General features: G+C 48.8%; 1 protein-coding gene and 1 long non-coding RNA gene across 3 annotated transcripts in view; both read right to left on the bottom strand.

The window, feature by feature from the left end:
• The window catches only part of LOC118373664 (sortilin-related receptor-like), an 85,118-nt gene that overhangs the window by 4,256 nt on the left and 58,121 nt on the right, over nt 1-22,741 (bottom strand). Inside the window, exons 17-47 of one of the 2 annotated variants that reach the window (XM_052522917.1) lie at nt 21,424-21,596; nt 21,095-21,226; nt 15,786-15,877; nt 15,285-15,531; nt 14,629-14,767; nt 14,217-14,390; nt 13,221-13,334; nt 12,775-12,897; nt 12,422-12,541; nt 12,140-12,265; nt 11,806-11,916; nt 11,291-11,422; nt 10,867-10,998; nt 10,640-10,774; nt 9,050-9,202; nt 8,645-8,818; nt 8,171-8,299; nt 7,639-7,765; nt 6,395-6,564; nt 5,578-5,690; nt 5,137-5,238; nt 4,938-5,004; nt 4,510-4,592; nt 4,328-4,418; nt 3,983-4,173; nt 3,376-3,495; nt 2,977-3,141; nt 1,761-1,935; nt 1,287-1,393; nt 971-1,163; nt 447-659 (exon numbers count right to left, since the gene is read on the bottom strand). In XM_052522917.1, the coding sequence (XP_052378877.1) occupies nt 447-659; nt 971-1,163; nt 1,287-1,393; nt 1,761-1,935; nt 2,977-3,141; nt 3,376-3,495; nt 3,983-4,173; nt 4,328-4,418; nt 4,510-4,592; nt 4,938-5,004; nt 5,137-5,238; nt 5,578-5,690; nt 6,395-6,564; nt 7,639-7,765; nt 8,171-8,299; nt 8,645-8,818; nt 9,050-9,202; nt 10,640-10,774; nt 10,867-10,998; nt 11,291-11,422; nt 11,806-11,916; nt 12,140-12,265; nt 12,422-12,541; nt 12,775-12,897; nt 13,221-13,334; nt 14,217-14,390; nt 14,629-14,767; nt 15,285-15,531; nt 15,786-15,877; nt 21,095-21,226; nt 21,424-21,596 (4,323 nt within the window). The remainder of the gene's footprint in view (nt 1-446; nt 660-970; nt 1,164-1,286; nt 1,394-1,760; nt 1,936-2,976; nt 3,142-3,375; nt 3,496-3,982; nt 4,174-4,327; nt 4,419-4,509; nt 4,593-4,937; nt 5,005-5,136; nt 5,239-5,577; nt 5,691-6,394; nt 6,565-7,638; nt 7,766-8,170; nt 8,300-8,644; nt 8,819-9,049; nt 9,203-10,639; nt 10,775-10,866; nt 10,999-11,290; nt 11,423-11,805; nt 11,917-12,139; nt 12,266-12,421; nt 12,542-12,774; nt 12,898-13,220; nt 13,335-14,216; nt 14,391-14,628; nt 14,768-15,284; nt 15,532-15,785; nt 15,878-21,094; nt 21,227-21,423; nt 21,597-22,741) is intronic. The other variant, XM_052522923.1, reaches the window with a different exon arrangement.
• LOC127931224 (uncharacterized) lies at nt 16,469-18,064 on the bottom strand. Its single transcript, XR_008140416.1, has 3 exons — nt 17,983-18,064; nt 17,610-17,654; nt 16,469-17,000 (listed from the first exon to the last, which is right to left on the bottom strand). It is a non-coding gene; the product is annotated as an uncharacterized LOC127931224 (long non-coding RNA).

Here is a 22,741-nt window from a genome sequence, read left to right as displayed (position 1 = left end):
TCACACCATCAGGAGAAACTCCGGGCCCTACAAGTGATTTTTTTTTTTTAACCTTTATTTAACTAGGCAAGTCAGTTAAGAACAAATTCTTATTTTCAATGACGGCCTAGGAACAGTGGGTTAACTGCCTGTTCAGGGGCAGAATGACAGATTTGTACCTTGTCAGCTCAGGGATTTGAACTTGCAACTTTTCGGTTACTAGTCAAACACTCTAACCACTAGGCTACCCTGCCGCCCCAAAAGCCATGCCAATCAGATGGACGCAGAGCGGGATATCCGATGGGTGTTCGTTCACAAATAAAGACAACGTGGTTCAAGTCCAACACAGTGTAGACTGATAACATTAAGGCTCCTTAGCAGCCATCACACGCAGGCAAAACAAGGGAGTGACGCAATTACGGACGTATGTGGCTACTTCGATATAGAACTTAACCAAGGAGTCTTACCCAGCTCGTCCCCTGAGGAGAAGATGGCCGACCCCAGGCGGGAGTTGTAGTGGCTGTTGGAGAAGGCGGTGAAGTTGTTCTGCAGGCGGCGGTGCCTCAGGTACAGGACCACCAGGACCCCACACAGCCCCAGCAGCAGCAGGAACAGCACCGGCACCACCACTACCGCCATGTCCCCTGACTGACCCGAGCTCCGCACCGCGTCACTGGGACCTGCAGGGAGGAGTTACACCTGGTGAGTGACATTCACTGACTGACGTGGTTGACATTGCATATACAGCACATGAAGGAGCCATTATGAGAGATTCTTTATATACTTTTATCTCACAAAGTTGATTGATGAAGTAAGATGAACATGGAAAACAATCATCATATCCATCACATCAGTATCCTACCTCCTATACCTCTGTTGTATGAATGTCAGCACACATTGTTACTGAAACCGACGTTGAGGATTTATGGATGTTGGTAGTAAATCTGTCCCGTAACTTCCCATCCTCCCCAGTGTCCCCTCCCCGCCTCACCTTGTCCCAGCTGGTCGTAGAGCAGCAGGGCGGGCTCGCCACACAGCTGTCCGTTGAGCAGGCAGCGGGCCTGGACGTAGAAGGTGTAGTTGTGGCCCGCCAGCAGGCTGCTGATCCGGAAGAAGGTCTCCGTGGTGTTTCCCAGGAGCACGGTGGAGTTGGACAGGCTGTCGTACACGTGCACCTCGTAGCCCTGCGGAGAGACACCGAGCACAGATGTGCAGACAGACACAGACAGACACAGACAGTGATGGTGAATATCAGAGGAACTAAAATACAATGGGGTAGATCTGTCATCACTGTGTGTGTCCCTCACCCTGCTCTCATTGAAGCTCCTCTCCTTCACGGCCAAACTCTTCCAGAAGAGGAACACGTGGTCTTTCTCCGTCAGGATCTTCAGAGCCTCTGGAGCAGGCAGGGGCACTATGTCCACGCAGAGTAGAAGGAAAACGTTTTAACAACATACATTCATACAACTATGTTCATGTAAGAACACTAGGTTTTGAATGTGGTCTCCCCAGAGCTGTTGGTGCTCTAGCTTGAACTCCTTTAATATTCAAGAAACCTTGACTAGCCCCCAGCCACTATATAACAGACTGTGGGCGCGTTCCAGGTCGTCTATCTATATTGCAGTCGGGCTGCACATGCCAGAAGATCGCTACATTACATTAACATGACCCCTGAGATGTTTTAACTCTTTCCCGGGGGATTGTGGGAAAAAGAAACAGCTGATCGTCGGCTGCAATAAAGATGACCTGGAACGCGCCCGTCTCCGGGACATAAGCCGTACTTGTGTTGAGCGTGTAGCTGGCCTCCTTGCTCATGTTGCGCAGGCGGACGGAGACGCTGTAGTGTCCTCCGGGCTCCAGGCCCTTGAGGCAGTACTCCACCGTGTTGTTCTGGGTGGTCAGCTTGTAGCTGCTCTCGGTCTTACGCACCACGTCCTTCAGGTGCACCGCGTACGTCTGCACGGGACGGACACATTCAAATCAAACTTTATTGAAAGTGCATTTAACAATCTCAACAGAGTTTACAGTAATATAATACAACACAAGAACAATGAATGACAGACGTGTTGGCATCCAAAATGGCACCCGACTGACCAGAGCCCTGGTCAAAAGTAGTGAGGGACAACTGTTCATGGTACTACACTGAACAAAAATATAAACACAACATGTAAAGTGTTGGTTCCATGCGTCATGAGCTGAAATAAAAGGTAGACATTTTCCATACGCTCAAAAAGCTTATTTCAAATTTGTGCACAAATTTGTTTCCATCCCTGTTCGTGATCATTTCTCCTTTGCCAAGATAATCCATCCACCTGACAGGTGAGGCATATTAAGAAGCTGATTAAACAGCATGATCACAGGTGCACCTTGTGCTGGGGACAATAAAAGGCCACTCTGAAATGTGCACTTTTGTCACACAACACAATGCCACTGATGACTCAAGTTGAGGGAGTGTGCAATTGGTATGCTGACGTCAGGAATGTCCACCAGAACTGTTGCCAGAGAATTGGAGGCTAATTTCTCTACCATAAGCCGCCTCCAACGTTGTTTTGGAGAATTTGGCAGTACGTCCAACAAGCCTCACATCCGCAGAACACATTTATGGTATCGTTTGGGCGAGCAGTTTGCTGATGTCAACGTTGTGAAAAGAATGCCCCATGGCGGCAGTGGGGTTATGGTATGGGTAGGCATAAGCTACGGACAACCAACACAACTGCATTTTATCAATGGCAATTTGAATGCACAAACATTCCGTGACCAGGTCCTGAGGCCCAATGTGAGGGCCGTTTTTTAAGGTATCTGTGACCAACAGATGCATATCTGTATTCCCAGTCATGTTTCAAACAATGTATCCTTACACTGAAAGAAGTCAATGGACAAGGAGAGACTGCAATCCAGACATTGGGTATGTTTTGAAGTTTAAGCTTCAACTTACTTAAAAAGTTACCCATCACATTAACTGTATCTGAAAGAGCTGACGCTTGAGTTTGGCCGTACCAGAGGGGCGCTGGGGGAGTCGTAGGGAGGCTGCCACTTCAACGTAGCCTGGGTTTTCTCAACTCGCACCTTGTGCAAGTTACGAGGAGGAAGCCGCTCGTTGGGAATCATCTTAACCACCGCATACTCCGAGGGAGGGCCCAGGTAGGGAGAGATGGCCCGCACCTATCACACACACGTGAACAAGCACACACACATTGAGATATTGTTCTTCAGAAACCAAAATGTACACATTGGTTAACTGTGAGCGGATTTTCTGCAGTCGATCATTTTACAGTTCAGTTAGGACCAAAATGGAATCAGTGGCGATAAATGAATCAGTCTAATAAATTTGTCGGATTCTGTATCTGAGGCATTGAGAGAGGAATCAGGGTGAAGAGGAATAAGGGGTGAACTCACGAGGAACAGGTACTGCTCATCACTGTCCACAGTGACGGTCCGGCTACTAGCGCTGGTGTTCACACTGTGAGGGCTGCGGTACAGGTCCAAGAAGGAGGTGGCAAAGAAGATGCCATACACCTGTACAGACAGACAACAACCACACAGTACATCACTGGCTGCACAGGGAGCCAGAATACTCCAGCAGGGTGCTTCACAGTAGCGGTGGATGAGGAGAGTTCCCCCCTTACTATGGAATGAGCTTTGAGCATCTAAAAAATACATCCAATCAGTTATGTAATTCCTTATTTTATGTTGTTTGTGGGGACTCGCTTTATTGCTCTTGCGTAATGGAACCAATGAAACAGTGCAAACCCCGCCCATCGGGCACCCGAGACAGCCTTAATCAAATGCTTTAAGCATTTGAAATTATACTACAGATACTACTTAAACCCAGGGTCATGTTCATTAGGCACCAAATAGAAGAAAACAGACTAGAGTAGGGACTACCCGAACTTGTCCAAGAAGAAGCGCTCATTTTCGTTTTCAGGTCAAAAAACGTTGTATGATGTTTTCCGTTGTGAAGGATGTCTGTAATACAGTAGCTGTCATGCTGTACCCGTGTTACCTGTGCAGGGGATCCGGTTACAGTCCAACTGCAGTCCACAGAGCTCTGGTTGAGGGCCCGGGCCTTGAGGAGGGGAGGCTCCGGCTGAGTGCCTGTGGTCTGCTGGCGGGACAGGGCTGTGGGGCTGTCTCCTACACTGGTCTGGGCCCACACAGCCACCTCGTAGATGGTACCCGTGGTCAGGTTGGCAGCTGCAAGTGTACAGGTAGATACAGACAAGGGTTGGATTAGGATATTGAAAACACTTACGTGTGTGTTTGTGATGCATAACACGAAGTCATGTTGGAAAAACACTTGTTTTGTTGTCTGAAAATGTGTGGACACTAGTGGCAGACAGGGGCCTACCTTTCAGTACGCTGCCTCGCACAGTGTAGTTCCTGCTCTCCTTCACGTGAGCATCAAACACCCAGGACAGCACCACCACATACTGCCTCACCTGCACACACCCACGGAACAACGGTAGAATTATAGGGCAAGTTAGAATACATAGACAAGCACTAAGTCACTCAGAGACGCCACCAACTGACCTCATATTGGGAGTTAAAGCTGAAAGACAGGCTCATGGAGTCTTCTGTGATGCTGTCGGTGATAACTGAGGGAGGTGGTAGAGCTGAGAGAGAGGGAGAGACAAAATAAGCATCAGCTCCAATACATAAGGCACCTACATAGTGGTGGCCAGCAGAGGGCGATAGAACACTGTAAATCTCCACAACGCAACCAGTGGAGGAAGAGCACTGAAGGATGACAGCTCGAGACCCATATAAGTAATGTGCCATCCTCCGGTGACCCAAACTAAAAGGAAATAGCGTGTGATTACAGATACATTCTTCTAACTTGCGACCCACCTCTCACATACTTTAACAAACCATGGATTAGTGAATTGGTCAAATTTATCAAACTATCACATTGCCAAATTATATATTGTCAGGGCAATGATCATGAGAGATTGTCATACCTTTCTTGGGCATGATGGATTTAACCTCAGTCCAGTTCCCCATACCTCGACCCGTCACTGCTGCCACCTGGAGACACACAGGTTTACAACTCATCAGACAGGCTCACTACTCAACAATTCTAAGAGCTCATGTTACCTTGTTCTAATGCTAAGGACCCAAATGTCAATATGAAGCTGCTCTGAAAGACAGGTCTCTTACTCTAAACTTGTACAGAGTGCTGGGCTGTAGGTTTTTGACCTCCACACTGTTGCCGGTGCCTCGCTGAGAGAACCACTCCACACCTTTTTCACTGTACTCCACCTGTCACACACACACACACACACACACACACACACACACACACACACACACACACACACACACACACACACACACACACACACACACACACACACACACACACACACACACACACACACACACACACACACACACAGGAAAGACAGGGTTGAAACTCTTTTCATGTTCAAAGTCTTTCATATTTTTCTGGTGAACATCTACTTTGATATCCAGCAAAGCCAACGGTTGTGCGTATGTTTCTTCTTATAGCCCTGCTGCTCAGGACATGACACTAACGGAGAGGCGGTTAATAGGTTTACCAGAGGAAACGGCATCGAGTGTCTGGGCAGGCTAACTCACAATGTACTCCCGGATCAGGCCGTGGGCTTTGTCCGGAGCGCTCCACGAGGCCTCCACCGTGCCGTCCTCTCCGTGGTCACACGACAGCTGCAGGTTTCTGGGGGGGTCGGGCACTGCAACAAACATTACATAACAGTACTGTCGATCCACCATAATATTCCATTCGAAAACACTGTTAGCGGGCAGGCCACAAACTTCACAAGTAACATAACAGTGATATAAACACTAAAGAGGTATTTCCAAGACCCTTGGAGATTCTCCACTGAGCATCAGTCCGGGGGCTTAATCTGGGTCCAGAAAAACCTCTCTGTATTCCTTCTGTTACTCATTTTGCCTGTCAGTTAGCCGTGCAATTTACAAGTAGTGCATTCAACTAGGGTGAGCAAAACAACCACAATAATTACAACGTGTGAAATCAAACCTCAGACAAATCCTCTGCTGTGAATGGACACAGTGAAATGATCGTGTGTCTCGCTCCCCCTCATCGCTCCCCTTCCCCTCTACCCTCTCCATTTTAAGAACAGTGATCAGCAATAGCCAATGAGAGCTCGCCACGAGCAATGCCGTTCAACTCAAAAATGGATTGAGTATTTCAACTCTGTACGGCAAGTCTGACTAGCCACAGCTAACGTTAACAATCGAATCACATCATTGTTTTCGCGAGACAGCGTGGTGTCGAGAATCATCGCGGCCAAGTGAAGAATCTTGTAGTGTGCGACCCCCCCCGTCGGTGTCACATCGTTCAGCGAGCGCACCACTACGTCGGAAAGACAAAACCCCCGCAGGAGAGACGGTGGTTTAACGAGACAGTACTCACATCCCTCGGGCGTTCTCAGGGTCAACACATCGTTGGTCTTGTGCTGCTTGCTGAGACACTGGGTCAGAACCTTCACCTGGTACGTGGTGTCTGGCTTCAGCACCGACAGGGTGTAGCTGCTCTTGTTGCTGTGTGTGTCCATAGAGGTCCACTGCTGTGTGCCCACCAGCCTAGCACACAGAGACAGACATACAAACACAGTCAGACACACACAGTCAGACACACACAGTCAGACACACACAGTCAGACACACACAGTCAGACACACACAGTCAGACACACACAGTCAGACACATACAGTCAGACACACACAGTCAGACACACACAGTCAGACACACACAGTCAGACACACACAGTCAGACACACACAGTCAGACACATACAGTCAGACACACACAGTCAGACACACACAGTCAGACACACACAGTCAGACACACACAGTCAGACACACACAGTCAGACACACACAGTCAGACACATACAGTCAGACACACACAGTCAGACACATACAGTCAGACACATACACGCATACGCGGTTGCTTAGAGGCCCCGGCTGCTAGGGGCCCCCAAGCCCTAAAAACGCTAACTTTTTATTTTTGGGGGTCTCAACTTACTATTGAGAGTAAGAATATTAGAATACACCAGGCGTAATTTGAATTGGCTGTGCGTCATTCACAGACAGTCACTCAATTAGCCAAGTCAGCTGACAATTTTCAGATTGGTAGTTAGCTAGCTAGTTATCGAAACTTGTAGTAATCATGGCTGAATATGGAGCGGGCACGCAGGACATGTGACCAGGGCCCTGACATCCAGGGGGCCCCCCATTTATTTTGTTAGTCATCCTCACGCAGACATCATATTAATATGGCATAACTCATGGGGAAATGTGAAATACTATAGGAATTTAGCTTTAAAACTACATCTCCAACCCATGGGAAAATGAGTAGAATTGCAATGTGTTATAACAATGTTATACAATTTTTACAATTACAGAAAACTTGCTTTAAAAGTGCAAAATGTTTCTATGTCCCATGGCAAAATGTGTAGAATTGCAGGAAATTAACTAAAAACTTAAACTCTTCTCTACGCTGTCAAGAGAGGAGCCACTAAAAATGTTAACCGCAAGGTTGGGGGATCTTGCTTAGGGCCCCCAAAGGCTAGAGCTGGCCCTGGAGACACACACACACACACACTCAGTCACTCACTCACGACACTCTCACACAGACAGACAGAACACACAGACTGACCTGAAGTAGATGAGGAAGTAGCAAGAGGTCAGGGGCAGGTTCTTAGGTCTGGACCAGGTGAGGGTGATGACGCCAGAGAAGTCTGCCGTCCACCGCAGGTTCTGGATCTTGTAGACCAGAGAGTCCGCTACAAGACAGGTCAGAAACCCAGCCCCAGTACAAACGTTAGAGAGGAGAGATACTACGTCATCACCCTCACCTGGATGACTGAAGCCTCTGCTTATGTACATTGATTGGGGCTGTGACATGAGTTTCATTAAAAGTAGACTCAGCAATATGACGTCGTAATAGACAGCAGGGCCACTTCCGGAATACAGAAATAAACAATAACATTAGAATTGGCCAGGACTGCCTCTATTAGCTCAGTGTGGGTCTGTTTCAAGAGCCAATAGGGGCCGTCTTTCTTGGGCAGAGTTTTAATTCTGTTGTTGTTGACGTCTGTAAAGCAGGAAGTTGCCCGCAGCGTGTGATGGTTGTACATTCCCTCGTCTCCCTTTTAAGTGCGGAAGAAGCCTGGCTCCTGAAGACTCACTGGTGCAGTTGTCCTCGTCGCTGTGGTCGGAGCAGTCCATGAAGCCGTCACATTTCTCACCGTCCGGCACGCAGGCCTCCCCGTCAGCGCAGCGCGTGCCGTTCGCACATGTCAGAGGCCCTCGCGTGGCTACCAGACAGAGAGAGAGAGAGAAAGAAGACAGGGGAAGGAAGGGAAAGAGAGAAAAGGAGTGTGAGAACCACATCCCCTTTCAAGGTTTTACTTGGCACGCAGAGTGAAACGTCAACACTCCAGTGTCTTAGTCGGGTTTTTTTTGTGGTACTGACTCAAGATGGAACTGTGTTTTGTGCATTTTATGAATGAACACCGTTACTGGGTTGTGTATCAGACGCACCTTTCTGGCCAGTTTGAAAGTCTCCAAGACTTCAAGTCTGTGTACTGACTGGCTGGCTGATTTAGACCCCTGGCCCCATGAGGAGCATAGGTCCTTCACACTCTGTGTGTAACACTTACGACAGTGGGCTTCGTCCGAACCGTCGAGACAGTGTTGGTGGCCGTCGCAGCGCTGCCAGTCAGAGATGCAGGTGGGGGGCTTCCGGCAGAGGAACTGGCCCCTGCTGCAGTGGCCAGGGGGCAGGGGAGGCGCTTGGGTTAGCCACGGAGCCTGTGTCGCCGTGCCGTTGGCTGCTGCCATGGAAACAGAACATAACCACACGTCTGAAACTGAGATTCCACCATCAGTATTTTCCAATCGTTGCAGATGAATGAAAGGAGACAAGTAGCTCCAAAGTGTTTTCTGGCCAAGTCACATGGTCAGGAATAACCACCTGGCCCTACTTACATACAGCTATATAACTAGTCCTGAGCTGTGTAGCCAAGGTGACAAGCCCTTTGGTGTAGATGGAGACGGTGGCTCACCTGTGGGACAGCCCAGTTCATCACTGCCATCGGGACAGTCAGCGTAGCCGTCACACACCCAGGAGTTGACTATACAGGCTCCCGAGCCACAGTGGAAGCGGTTAGGGGCGCAGGACGACGGGCCTGGGGCAGGGGTGTGGGGCGTGACTCCTCCTAAGAAAACAGAGAGGAAGAGGTGTAGATACACATAGTACTTCAAATGGTTTGGTAATAGAGATCTGGCAGGAGTGACAGAGTAACAGAGAGAGAAAATGAGAGAGAGAGCGAGAGAGTCAGAGAGAGAGCGAGCGAGAGAGGCAGAGAGAGTGAAAGAGGCAGAGAGAGCGAGAAAGGCAGAGAGGCAGAGAGAGAGTCAGAGCGAGAGAGGCAGCGAGAGGCAGAGCGAGAGAGGCAGCGAGAGAGGCAGCGAGAGACAGCGAGAGAGGCAGAGAGAGCGAAAGAGGCAGAGAGAGCGAGAAAGGCAGAGAGGCAGAGAAAGGCAGAGAGGCAGAGAGAGAGTCAGAGCGAGAGTCAGAGCGAGAGAGACAGCGAGAGAGGCAGCGAGAGGCAGAGCGAGAGGCAGCGAGAGGCAGCGAAAGAGACAGAGAGAGCGAGAAAGGCAGAGAGTCAGAGAGAGAGCGAGCGAGAGAGGCAGAAAGAGCGAAAGAGGCAGAGAGAGCGAGAAAGGCAGAGAGAGAGTCAGAGCGAGAGAGGCAGCCGAGAGGCAGCGAGAGAGGCAGCGAGAGAGACAGCGAGAGAGGCAGCGAGAGAGACAGCGAGAGAGACAGCGAGAGAGGCAGCGAGAAAGACAGCGAGAGAGACAGCGAGAGAGACGGCGAGAGAGGCAGCGAGAGAGGCAGCGAGAGAGGCAGCGAGAGACACAGCGAGAGAGGCAGCGAGAGAGACAGCGAGAGAGACAGCGAGAGAGGCAGCGAGAGAGGCAGCGAGAGAGACAGCGAGAGAGGCAGCGAGAGACACAGCGAGAGAGACAGCGAGAGAGGCAGCGAGAGAGACAGCGAGAGAGACAGCGAGAGAGGCAGCGAGAGAGGCAGCGAGAGAGGCAGCGAGAGGCAGCGAGAGAGACAGCTAGAGAGAGAGTCAGAGAGAGGCAGCGAGAGAGAGCGAGAGAGGCAGCGAGAGGCAGAGCGAGAGAGACAGCGAGAGAGAGCGAGAGAGGCAGCGAGAGGCAGAGCGAGAGAGGCAGCGAGAGAGACAGTGAGAGAGAGAGAGGCAAAGAGAGAGCGAGAAAGGCAGAGACAGCGAGAGAGACAGCGAGAGAGCGAGAGAGGCAGTGAGAGGCAGAGCGAGAGAGGCAGCGAGAGAGACAGCGAGAGAGAGAGTCAGAGAGAGGCAAAGAGAGAGCGAGAGAGGCAGAGACAGCGAGAGAGGCAAAGAGAGAGCAAGAGAGGTAGAGACAGCGAGAGAGGCAGGGAGAGAGGCAGAGACAAAGAGAGCAAGCGAGACGGACACAGAGCGAGCGAGACAGACGGACACAGAGCGAGGGAGACAGACGGACACAGAGCGAGCGAGACAGACGGACACAGAGCGAGGGAGACAGACGGACACAGAGCGAGCGAGACAGACGGACACAGAGAGAGTGAGAGGGGGTACCAGAGCACTGAGCCTCGTCAGACCAGTCTCCACAGTCATTCTCTCCGTCACACTTCCACCAGGAGGGCACACAGCGCCCGTTACGACACTCGTATTGGAAGTCCCGCGTGCAGCCTGGCCCCTCAGTGGGGGAGCCTGAAACATACACACACTCAGGAATAATCTCATTTCTAGATACAAACACTTGATGCACGTGACACGCAAACACACACAACGTGTGTACTCACCACAGTTGGCTTCGTCAGAGTAGTCCCCGCAGTCGTTCATGCCGTCACACTTCCACCCCAGGCTCACACACAACCCGTTGGCACACTGGAAGTTGTAGGGGTCACACGTCTTCTCAAACTCCGGGTGAGTGGCTAGAGGGAGAGATGTTTCAATGCCTTTCTAGGACCAACAGATTCATTTCGTTTTTCCTGACCAAAACATGTTCCTGGTTCACGGAGAAAACGGAGTGAAACCAAATAAGGAATGAATGCTTGTTCCTTTTCCGTTGCACGTTTTTAAATGTTTCCCTCCGGATTTTGTCCTTTTGAACATGACCCAGGTTCGGTCACATGCACAGGAAAATATATGTGTATTTAGTGACTGTAGATATCAGCAACGTTGTAGTGTTTTCTGTGAAGGTGGGGTTAGCGGAGTAGGACTCACAGCAGCCGGCGTAGGCCACGTCCTCATCGGATCCGTCCTCGCAGTGTTTGGTGCCGTCACACACCAGAGACTGGAACAGGCACTGGGCTCGGTTCTGACACACAAAATCCATGTAGCGCGTACACAGGGGATCTGCAAGGAGGACACACACACACACGCACACACACACGCACGCACGCACACACACACACACACGCACGCACACACACACACACACACACACGCACACGCACGCACACACACACACGCACACACGCACGCACACACGCACACGCACACACACACACACGCATATATTACAATGGGATATACGTCTCAACCAAACGTTTCATTTAAACTCTTTTCTACGACAATAGCCCTCAAATGTTTCCGTTTTTCGAAAGACCAAAGTGCATCTGGGGTCGCAGGCGAAAAACAACACTAACGGTACGCATACACAATGTCTGCAGCATAGAAATAGATTCTATTTCTATAGTTTGCAGGGGTTCTAGTTCGACTTTCGGTTGGTCACTCACCACAGTGTTGCTCGTCGGCGCCCCCTGGGCAGTCCTGTACTCCGTTGCAGTGGGCGCTGGCAGGCAGACAGGTGCCGTTGGAACACAGGAAGCCATTACAGCGATCCCCCACTGTCAACAACAACACAGCATGTGTTAGTGCCAAGCCCTCCTATCAAAGGCTGGGCATAGAAATCTGGCTAACACTGGTTGAACTGTCCTTCATAAAGGCTACCGAACACTGGCATAGCATTGTCATAACAATGACATAACATTGTGGGTGTTGTTGTCAAGCAGAAAGAGGGCTGTGTCTGTGTGTGTGTGAGTTTGTGTGTGTGTGTGTGTGTCCCCTCACCGCAATGTGCTTGCTCCTCGTCAGAGCTGTCCTGACAGTCGTCATCACCGTCACACACCCAGCGCTTAGGGATACAGTGGCCCGTAAGACACTGGAAACTACTGGCCTCACAGGTGTGGTGACCCACTGAGACCGGGAGGGAGGGAGGGGGGAGGGAGGGAGGGAGGGAGGGAGGGGGAGGGAGGGAGGGAGGGAGGGAGGGAGGGAGGGAGAGAGAGAGTAAGAGAGAGACTTGTGCAACGTTCCACAGCGGATTCTTTTTTAACATGTTCCTGGTCGCACCTGTACAGTTGGCTTCGTCTGACCAGTCCCTGCAGTCATTGTCTCCGTCACATCGCCAGGCGTCGCGGATACACACGCCCCGCGCACACGAGAACTCCCCTGGTCCACACTGGTGACTCTCTGGGATACACACACACAGTCAGTCAGTAATCAGAGGAAGAATCACATAGGCTATATACAATCTCAAAAGTCATACAGGCTAGAGCACACGTTGTCAGGAAAAAAAAACATGCTTGGAAGTGCATGCACACGCACTCACACGCACACACACACACACACACACACACACACACACACACACACACACACACACACACACACACACACACACACTCTCTCTCTCGTCCTCGTACCACAGTGTTCCTCGTCACTGTTGTCCCCACAGTCGTCCTCGTGGTCACACTTGAAGGCCAGCGGGATGCAGGAGCCGGACGCCACACAGCGATACTGGATGGACGGGTCACAGGAGGTGGTGGCTGGAGGGGGACGGACAGGGGGCAGACAGAATGACAGGGTGTTGACATTGAGGTCAGAGAGAGAACAGCAGCAGAGACTCAAAGCAGAGTGTATTGTGACAGTGACAGCAACAAACTCTAGTCCGGCTCTATTGAACACTATCTGTTGGATCCATTTTATTCACTATGTACACAAACAAGAATTCAGCACCCAATCATTTTTTACAACAATAATAATAAACAGAATAATCTGAGTGAGTTGTCCATGGTCTGTGTGTCTGAAATGGCCTGACCCAAAGTAGTGCACTATATAGGAAATAGGATGCCATTTTGGCTTCACTCACGGCACTCCTGCTCGTCGCTCATGTCGCCACAGTCGTTGTCGCTGTCGCACTTCCAGATGCTGCTGATGCACTTGCCGTTGGCGCAGCGGTACTGGTTGGGCAGGCACGTGTGTTCTGGGGGAGTTGAATTTCATTACATTTTGGATTGCAAATAAAACGCACATCATCAAAGAAGTGTATCTGAATCCTGAAGGACGGCAACTAAAAGTGTCAATGAAAACACTTCTTTCCAAAGTGGTCCTTGCAGAACAACCACCAGTCACACAGCCAGTCAGGAAGAGAGGGGGAGGAGGGCAGTGGTTCTCTGCATTCACTGAGGCAGGGATCTTCAATCCCGCATCCTGGCGACGGGCCCACCGCAGGCTCTGCAGGCTTTTGGTCCAGCCCAGTACTAACACGCCTGATTACAACTCATCGCTTGGCGATTAGTTGAATTAGGTGACACAGGTGTTAGTGCTAGGTGGGAACAAAAGCCTGCACCATTGTGGATCTGTAGTAGTGTAGTAGTGTGATAGGGTCGCCTGAAGGACTATGTCGAGAACCTCAATACTTTATCATGCATTTGTTAATTATCTATGTGTAGTCATTTTACCACTATATCCATGCACATATTACCTCCATTACCTCGACTAACCCCTACCTCTGCACATTGACTTGGTATCGGTACCCCTTGTATATAGCCTCGTTATTGTTATTTTAATTGGGTTACTATTTTTTCATTAGTTTAGCTACAACATTTTTCTTACCTACCTTTTTCAAATTGCATTGTAGGTTAATCGCATGGCATGAATTAGTTAAGTGCTCGTAAAGAAGCATTTCACAGTAAGGTCTACTACACCTGTTGTTTTCGGCGCATGTGACAAATAAAATGTGATTTGATCAGTAGTATTTTGTGCCCACAGAGACCATTGTGTGTGTGTGTGTGCGTGTGTGTGCTTGTTTGTCTGTCAGAGAGCCAGTGTGCACGTATGTTAGTGTGTGTGTGCCAGGCCTTACCTGTCTTGACACAGGTGCTGTTGTGGAGCTGGTAGCCGGTGGGACACTGGCACTGGAGCTGTCCGTCGGGTAGGGTGGTGGTGGGCGCGCCGTCGGGGCATACACAGGTGTGGCGGTGCCCGGGCTGGGGCAGACACAGTAGGCTGCAGGGTTGGTCTGCACAGGCATTATGGCCTGGAAGAGTGGAGACACACATGGGTTTGTCATGAGCAGACAGGTACACTTAGATCCAATCATGCCATTCATCTAACTCTGCTAAAGTAGTGTGGCTGTCCAAACAAAGCTTCCAGTATTGTCCCTTCCAGAGCAGCATTCTGATAATATCTATTTAATGCTGACAATTGAAGTTCTTGGAAGGTGTACTTACAATGGGCATGGATTCTTAAATATGATTTCGCTGCTTGTCTCTCACCTCTGGTCTTGCCTTTGTAGAAGATTTTGAGGTCCATGACCCCGGTCAGTCTACCCACTATGAGTTCATTGTCCTGGGAGCCTGCTTTGGGAGCTTTGAAGATGCCCCTCCTTGACCAGTCATCCCAGTACAGGTCATTCTGAAAACACACACGTGCCAATGAGGATTTGCCCAGTAACTGTGAGATTATGAAAACAAACCTGGATATCTTTTACAGTGGGACTTATCCCCAGTGTTGCACACTCAACACTGGGGATATGACATCATCATACCCAGTTTGCTGACGTTTTGCTTCCAGCCATCAATAACATTCTTATTTGCCAAGACTGCCTCTATTGGCTAATTCTAATGTGGACATGCCTCAAGGGAGGGGAGGGGGCACATTTGGAAAAAGTCAATAAGGACAGTTCTGGGCAGATTTTAAATCTGTTGTTGATGACATCTGAAAGAAGGAAGTTGACAGGCTGTGTACGATGATGTCTACGGAGTCGACATCGAAAGACGTTAACACAAATTAACTAAGCTTGTAAAGGCATTTATAAGTGATATTCTTCAAGAATCAACGGGTTTACATTCATTTAAATCATCAAAAACGGCTATAAATATCACAGTGGGCCTGAATAGTCCATAAGCACACATCGACCGTACTACAGTACCTTGAAAACAGCAATGGCATAGGGGTGAGGCAGGCCCTCCATGACCACGCTGCGCTGCCCGCCGGCGAAGTTGGCCCGCTCGATGCGGTCGCCGTAGGCCTCGGTCCAGTATAGCCAGTTGTCGTCAGCCGTGATGCCGTTGGGCCAGCGGACGCCCTCGGACACGATGCGAGACACGTTGGAGCCGTCCATGTAGCCACGGTACACGCCGGCTGCACGGTCGCCCCAATCTGTCCAGAACATCAGGCTGGTAGGAGAGACGCATCACAGATTAAGGACGTATATCAGACAGATATTAGCATTGATGTTATTTATGGTAAAGGGGCAATCTGCAGTTCAAACAAAAACAAAGCGATACAGTCCAAGATGTATGTAGCGATCACAGATTGACCCTTTACCAGTCGGTCACGAGGGAGACATTTTTATGTGTAAAAAAAGCTTTCTAAATGTATTTGATTGAAAAATGTATGGTAGTTATTCAAGGTTATTAGACTGTGTTACCTCTCTCCTGGCATGAGGACCAGAGCTCTGGGATGCTCCAGCACTGAGGAGTTGAGCAGAGTGTGACGTAGGTCCCCATCAGGGTTAGACACCTACACAACAACACAAGGAGTGGGTCACCATCAGGGTTAGACACCTAAACAACACATACACAAGGAGTGGGTCACCATCAGGGTTAGACACCTAAACAACACATACACAAGGAGTGGGTCACCATCAGGGTTAGACACCTACACAACACATACACAAGGAGTGGGTCACCATCAGGGTTAGACACCTAAACAACACATACACAAGGAGTGGGTCACCATCAGGGTTAGACACCTACACAACACATACACAAGGAGTGGGTCACCATCAGGGTTAGACACCTAAACAACACATACACAAGGAGTGGGTCACCATCAGGGTTAGACACCTACACAACACATACACAAGGAGTGGGTCACCATCAGGGTTAGACACCTACACAACACATACACAAGGAGTGGGTCACCATCAGGGTTAGACACCTACACAACACATACACAAGGAGTGGGTCACCATCAGGGTTAGACACCTACACAACACATACACAAGGAGTGGGTCACCATCAGGGTTAGACACCTACACAACACATACACAAGGAGTGGGTCACCATCAGGGTTAGACACCTACACAACACATACACAAGGAGTGGGTCACCATCAGGGTTAGACACCTAAACAACACATACACAAGGAGTGGGTCACCATCAGGGTTAGACACCTACACAACACATACACAAGGAGTGGGTCACCATCAGGGTTAGACACCTAAACAACACATACACAAGGAGTGGGTCACCATCAGGGTTAGACACCTAAACAACACATACACAAGGAGTGGGTCACCATCAGGGTTAGACACCTAAACAACACATACACAAGGAGTGGGTCACCATCAGGGTTAGACACCTAAACAACACATACACAAGGAGTGGGTCACCATCAGGGTTAGACACCTAAACAACACATACACAAGGAGTGGGTCACCATCAGGGTTAGACACCTAAACAACACATACACAAGGAGTGGGTCACCATCAGGGTTAGACACCTACACAACACATACACAAGGAGTGGGTCACCATCAGGGTTAGACACCTACACAACACAACACAAGGAGGGGGTCACCATCAGGGTTAAACACCTACACAACACAACACATGGAGGGGGTCACCATCAGGGTTAGACACCTAAACAACACATACACAAGGAGTGGGTCACCATCAGGGTTAGACACCTAAACAACACATACACAAGGAGTGGGTCACCATCAGGGTTAGACACCTAAACAACACATACACAAGGAGTGGGTCACCATCAGGGTTAGACACCTAAACAACACATACACAAGGAGTGGGTCACCATCAGGGTTAGACACCTAAACAACACATACACAAGGAGTGGGTCACCATCAGGGTTAGACACCTACACAACACATACACAAGGAGTGGGTCACCATCAGGGTTAGACACCTAAACAACACATACACAAGGAGTGGGTCACCATCAGGGTTAGACACCTAAACAACACATACACAAGGAGTGGGTCACCATCAGGGTTAGACACCTACACAACACATACACAAGGAGTGGGTCACCATCAGGGTTAGACAACTAAACAACACAACACAAGGAGTGGGTCACCATCAGGGTTAGACACCTACACAACACATACACATAGAGGGTGTCACCATCAGGGTTAGACACCTACACAACACATACACAAGGAGTGGGTCACCATCAGGGTTAGACACCTACACAACACAACACAAGGAGTGGGTCACCATCAGGGTTAGACACCTACACAACACAACACATGGAGGGGTCACCATCAGGGTTAGACACCTACACAACACATACACATGGAGTGGGTCACCATCAGGGTTAGACACCTACACAACACATACACAAGGAGTGGGTCACCATCAGGGTTAGACACCTACACAACACATACACATGGAGTGGGTCACCATCAGGGTTAGACACCTACACAACACATACACAAGGAGTGGGTCACCATCAGGGTTAAACACCTACACAACACAACACATGGAGTGGGTCACCATCAGGGTTAAACACCTACACAACACATACACAAGGAGTGGGTCACCATCAGGGTTAGACACCTACACAACACATACACAAGGAGTGGGTCACCATCAGGGTTAGACACCTACACAACACATACACAAGGAGTGGGTCACCATCAGGGTTAGACACCTACACAACACAACACATGGAGTGGGTCACCATCAGGGTTAGACACCTACACAACACATACACAAGGAGTGGGTCACCATCAGGGTTAGACACCTACACAACACATACACATGGAGTGGGTCACCATCAGGGTTAGACACCTACACAACACATACACATGGAGTGGGTCACCATCAGGGTTAGACACCTACACAACACATACACATGGAGTGGGTCACCATCAGGGTTAGACACCTACACAACACATACACAAGGAGTGGGTCACCATCAGGGTTAGACACCTACACAACACATACACAAGGAGTGGGTCACCATCAGGGTTAGACAACTAAACAACACAACACAAGGAGTGGGTCACCATCAGGGTTAGACACCTACACAACACATACACATAGAGGGTGTCACCATCAGGGTTAGACACCTACACAACACATACACAAAGAGGGGGTCACCATCAGGGTTAGACACCTACACAACACATACACAAGGAGTGGGTCACCATCAGGGTTAGACACCTACACAACACAACACAAGGAGTGGGTCACCATCAGGGTTAGACACCTACACAACACATACACATGGAGTGGGTCACCATCAGGGTTAAACACCTACACAACACAACACAACACATGGAGTGGGTCACCATCAGGGTTAAACACCTAAACAACACATACACATGGAGTGGGTCACCATCAGGGTTAAACACCTAAACAACACATACACAAGGAGTGGGTCACCATCAGGGTTAGACACCTACACAACACATACACAAGGAGTGGGTCACCATCAGGGTTAGACACCTAAACAACACATACACAAGGAGTGGGTCACCATCAGGGTTAGACACCTACACAACACATACACAAGGAGTGGGTCACCATCAGGGTTAGACACCTACACAACACATACACATGGAGTAGGTCACCATCAGGGTTAGACACCTACACAACACATACACAAGGAGTGGGTCACCATCAGGGTTAAACACCTAAACAACACATACACAAGGAGTGGGTCACCATCAGGGTTAAACACCTAAACAACACATACACATGGAGTGGGTCACCATCAGGGTTAAACACCTAAACAACACATACACAAGGAGTGGGTCACCATCAGGGTTAAACACCTACACAACACATACACAAGGAGTGGGTCACCATCAGGGTTAGACACCTAAACAACACATACACAAGGAGTGGGTCACCATCAGGGTTAGACACCTAAACAACACATACACAAGGAGTGGGTCACCATCAGGGTTAGACACCTACACAACACATACACAAGGAGTAGGTCACCATCAGGGTTAGACACCTACACAACACATACACAAGGAGTAGGTCACCATCAGGGTTAGACACCTACACAACACATACACAAGGAGTGGGTCACCATCAGGGTTAGACACCTACACAACACATACACATGGAGTGGGTCACCATCAGGGTTAGACACCTACACAACACATACACAAGGAGTGGGTCACCATCAGGGTTAAACACCTACACAACACAACACATGGAGGGGGTCACCATCAGGGTTAAACACCTACACAACACAACACAACACATGGAGGGGTCACCATCAGGGTTAAACACCTACACAACACATGGAGGGGGTCACCATCAGGGTTAAACACCTACACAACACATGGAGGGGGTCAACATCATCACACACTGTATTGCCTGACACTGTATTGCCTGACACTATTTATCAGGTGAGGAAATAAATCTAAATCAAACAAGGCGTCAATAAGATGGAGAAAAAATATGAAATATTTAAGCAATAAGGCCCGAGGGGCTGTGGTATTTGACCAATATATCCAGGCTGTACAACATCTGGCTGTGATTGGGTGTCCCATCGGGTGACGCACAACTTGCCCAGCGTCGTCCGGGTTTGGCCAATTTTGTAAATACTATTTTTTTCTTAACTGACTTACCTAGTTAAATAAAAGGTTAAATAAATAAATATATATATATATATATATACCACGGCCGAAGGCTGTTCTTAAGCACAACGCAACGCGGAGTGCCTGGACACAGCCCTTAGCCATGGTATATTGGCCATATACCACAAACTCCTGAGGTGCCTTATTGCTATTATTATAAATTGGTTAACAACATAATTAAATGTTTTGTCATACTCATGGTATTCGGTCTGATACACCACAGTGTTTAGCCAATCGGCATTCAGGGCTCGAACCACCCAGTTTAAATATATATATAATCTAAATAAATATATATACATATATATATATACATATATATATTTATAAATAAATAAACACATTTCCTAAACTAATAAAAACACAAACTGAACAAAAATATAATCGCAACATGTGAAGTGTTGGTCCCATTTTTCATGACCTGAAATAAAAGATCCCAGAAATGTTCCATACGCACAAAAAGCTTATTTCTCTAAAATGTTGTGCGCATTTTTTTATACATCCCTGTTAGTGAACATTTCTCCTTTGCCAAGATAATCCATCCACCTAACAGGTGTGGCATATCAAATGACTTAAATGTAATGTAAATGTAAACAGCGTGATCATTACACAGGTGCACTCTAAAAATGTGCAGTTTTGTCACAATGCCACAGATGTCTCAAGAATTTGGCAGTAGAGAATTTGGCAGTACTTCCAACCGGCATGACAACCGCAGACCACGTGTGACTACGCCAGCCCAGGACCTCCACATCCGGCTTCTTCAGCTGCAGGATCCTCTGAGACCAGCCACCCAGACAGCTGAGGATACTGAGGAGTATTTCTGTCTGTAATAAAGCACTTTTGTGGGGAACAACTCATTCTGATTGGCTGGGCCTGGCTCCCCAGTTGGGCCTGGCTCCCCAGTGGGTGGACCTATGCCCTCCCAGGCCCACCCACGGCGGCAGACCTGCCCAGTCATGTGAAATCCATAGATTAGGGCCTAATGACCGTATTCAACTGACTGATTTCCTTATATGAACTGTAACTTAGTAAAATCACTGAAAATGTTGCATGTTGTGTTTATATTTTTGCCCAGTATATATAAAATATTGGACAAATCCCTGTTCCTCATGTTTACCTCAATCCTCTGCGCTCCGGCGTCCACCCAGTAGAGAAGCCTGCTGATGGGGTCAAAGGTGAGGGCCTCCACATTCTGCAGGTCCTTCCTAACGATCACTTCCTGTCCCGTACTGCCATTTAGACAAAGCCTCTGGAGGGGGAGAAGTGTGGGTATATGGTTTTCACTAATCACAATTCACTATGTACTTTTGGTCACTGAAGTGTGTGTAGGATAGATTCTGTGTCCGAAATAGCATTTAATTCCCTATATAGTACACAAGTAATGTACTATATAGGGAATAGGGTAAGTCATGGTTACAGCTGAGTGCCTTCTGTGAAGGCCCTAACCTGTATGGTGTCCAGCGAGATGTCGGCCCAGTAGAGGCAGTTCCTTTCGTAGTCAAAGTCCAGGGCCACGGCCTCGCGGAGACCAGAGAGGGGCAGGGCCTGGTCGGTCCCTGTGGCCAGATCATAGCGATGGATGGAGTTCCTCACAGCGTACAGGATGAACTCATTACTCTCTGGAGAAGAACGGGAGAAAAAAATAACACTTAAAACAATTCATTCTAATCTACATCCATGTGAAGAGTAACAACTGGTAACAAAATAGCAACAAATAGACTTTTATTTTGTAACTCGACTAACCGCTGCCCCCGCACGTTGACTCTGTACCGGTACCCCTTGTATATAGCCTCCACATTGACTCTGTACTGGTATATAGCCTCCACATTGACTCTGTACCGGTACCCCCTCTATATAGCCTCCACATTGACTCTGTACCGGTACCCCCTGTATATAGCCTCCACATTGACTCTGTACCGGTACCCCCTGTATATAGCCTCCACATTGACTCTGTACCGGTACCCCCTGTATATAGCCTCCACATTGACTCTGTACTGGTATATAGCCTCCACATTGACTCTGTACCGGTACCCCCTCTATATAGCCTCCACATTGACTCTGTACCGGTACCCCCTGTATATAGCCTCCACATTGACTCTGTACTGGTACCCCCTGTATATAGCCTCCACATTGACTCTGTACTGGTACCCCCTGTATATAGCCTCCACATTGACTCTGTACCGGTACCCCCTGTATATAGCCTCCACATTGACTCTGTACCGGTACCCTCTGTATATAGCCTCCACATTGACTCTGTACCGGTACCCCCTGTATATAGCCTCCACATTGACTCTGTACCCCCTGGTACCTCCACATGACTCTGTACCGGTATATAGCCTCCACATTGACTCTGTACTGGTATATAGCCTCCACATTGACTCTGTACCGGTACCCCCTGTATATAGCCTCCACATTGACTCTGTATCGGTACCCCTGTATATAGCCTCCACATTGACTCTGTATCGGTACCCCTGTATATAGCCTCCACATTGACTCTGTATCAGTACCCCTGTATATAGCCTCCACATTGACTTTGTACCGGTACCCCTGTCTATATCCTCCACATTGACTCTTTACCGGTACCCCCTGTATATAGCCTCCACATTGACTCTGTACTGGTACCCCTGTATATAGCCTCCACATTGACTCTGTATCAGTACCCCCTGTATATAGCCTCCACATTGACTCTTTACCCCTGTATATAGCCTCCACCGGTACCCCTGTATATAGCCTCCACATTGACTCTGTACCAGTACCCCTGTAT

The sequence above is a fragment of the Oncorhynchus keta genome, chromosome 1, assembly GCF_023373465.1.
Source record: "Oncorhynchus keta strain PuntledgeMale-10-30-2019 chromosome 1, Oket_V2, whole genome shotgun sequence".
In the NCBI taxonomy this organism is placed as follows: domain Eukaryota; kingdom Metazoa; phylum Chordata; class Actinopteri; order Salmoniformes; family Salmonidae; genus Oncorhynchus; species Oncorhynchus keta.
Note: the sequence above shows the minus strand (reverse complement) of the source record. Positions and strands in the feature narration are given on the sequence as shown.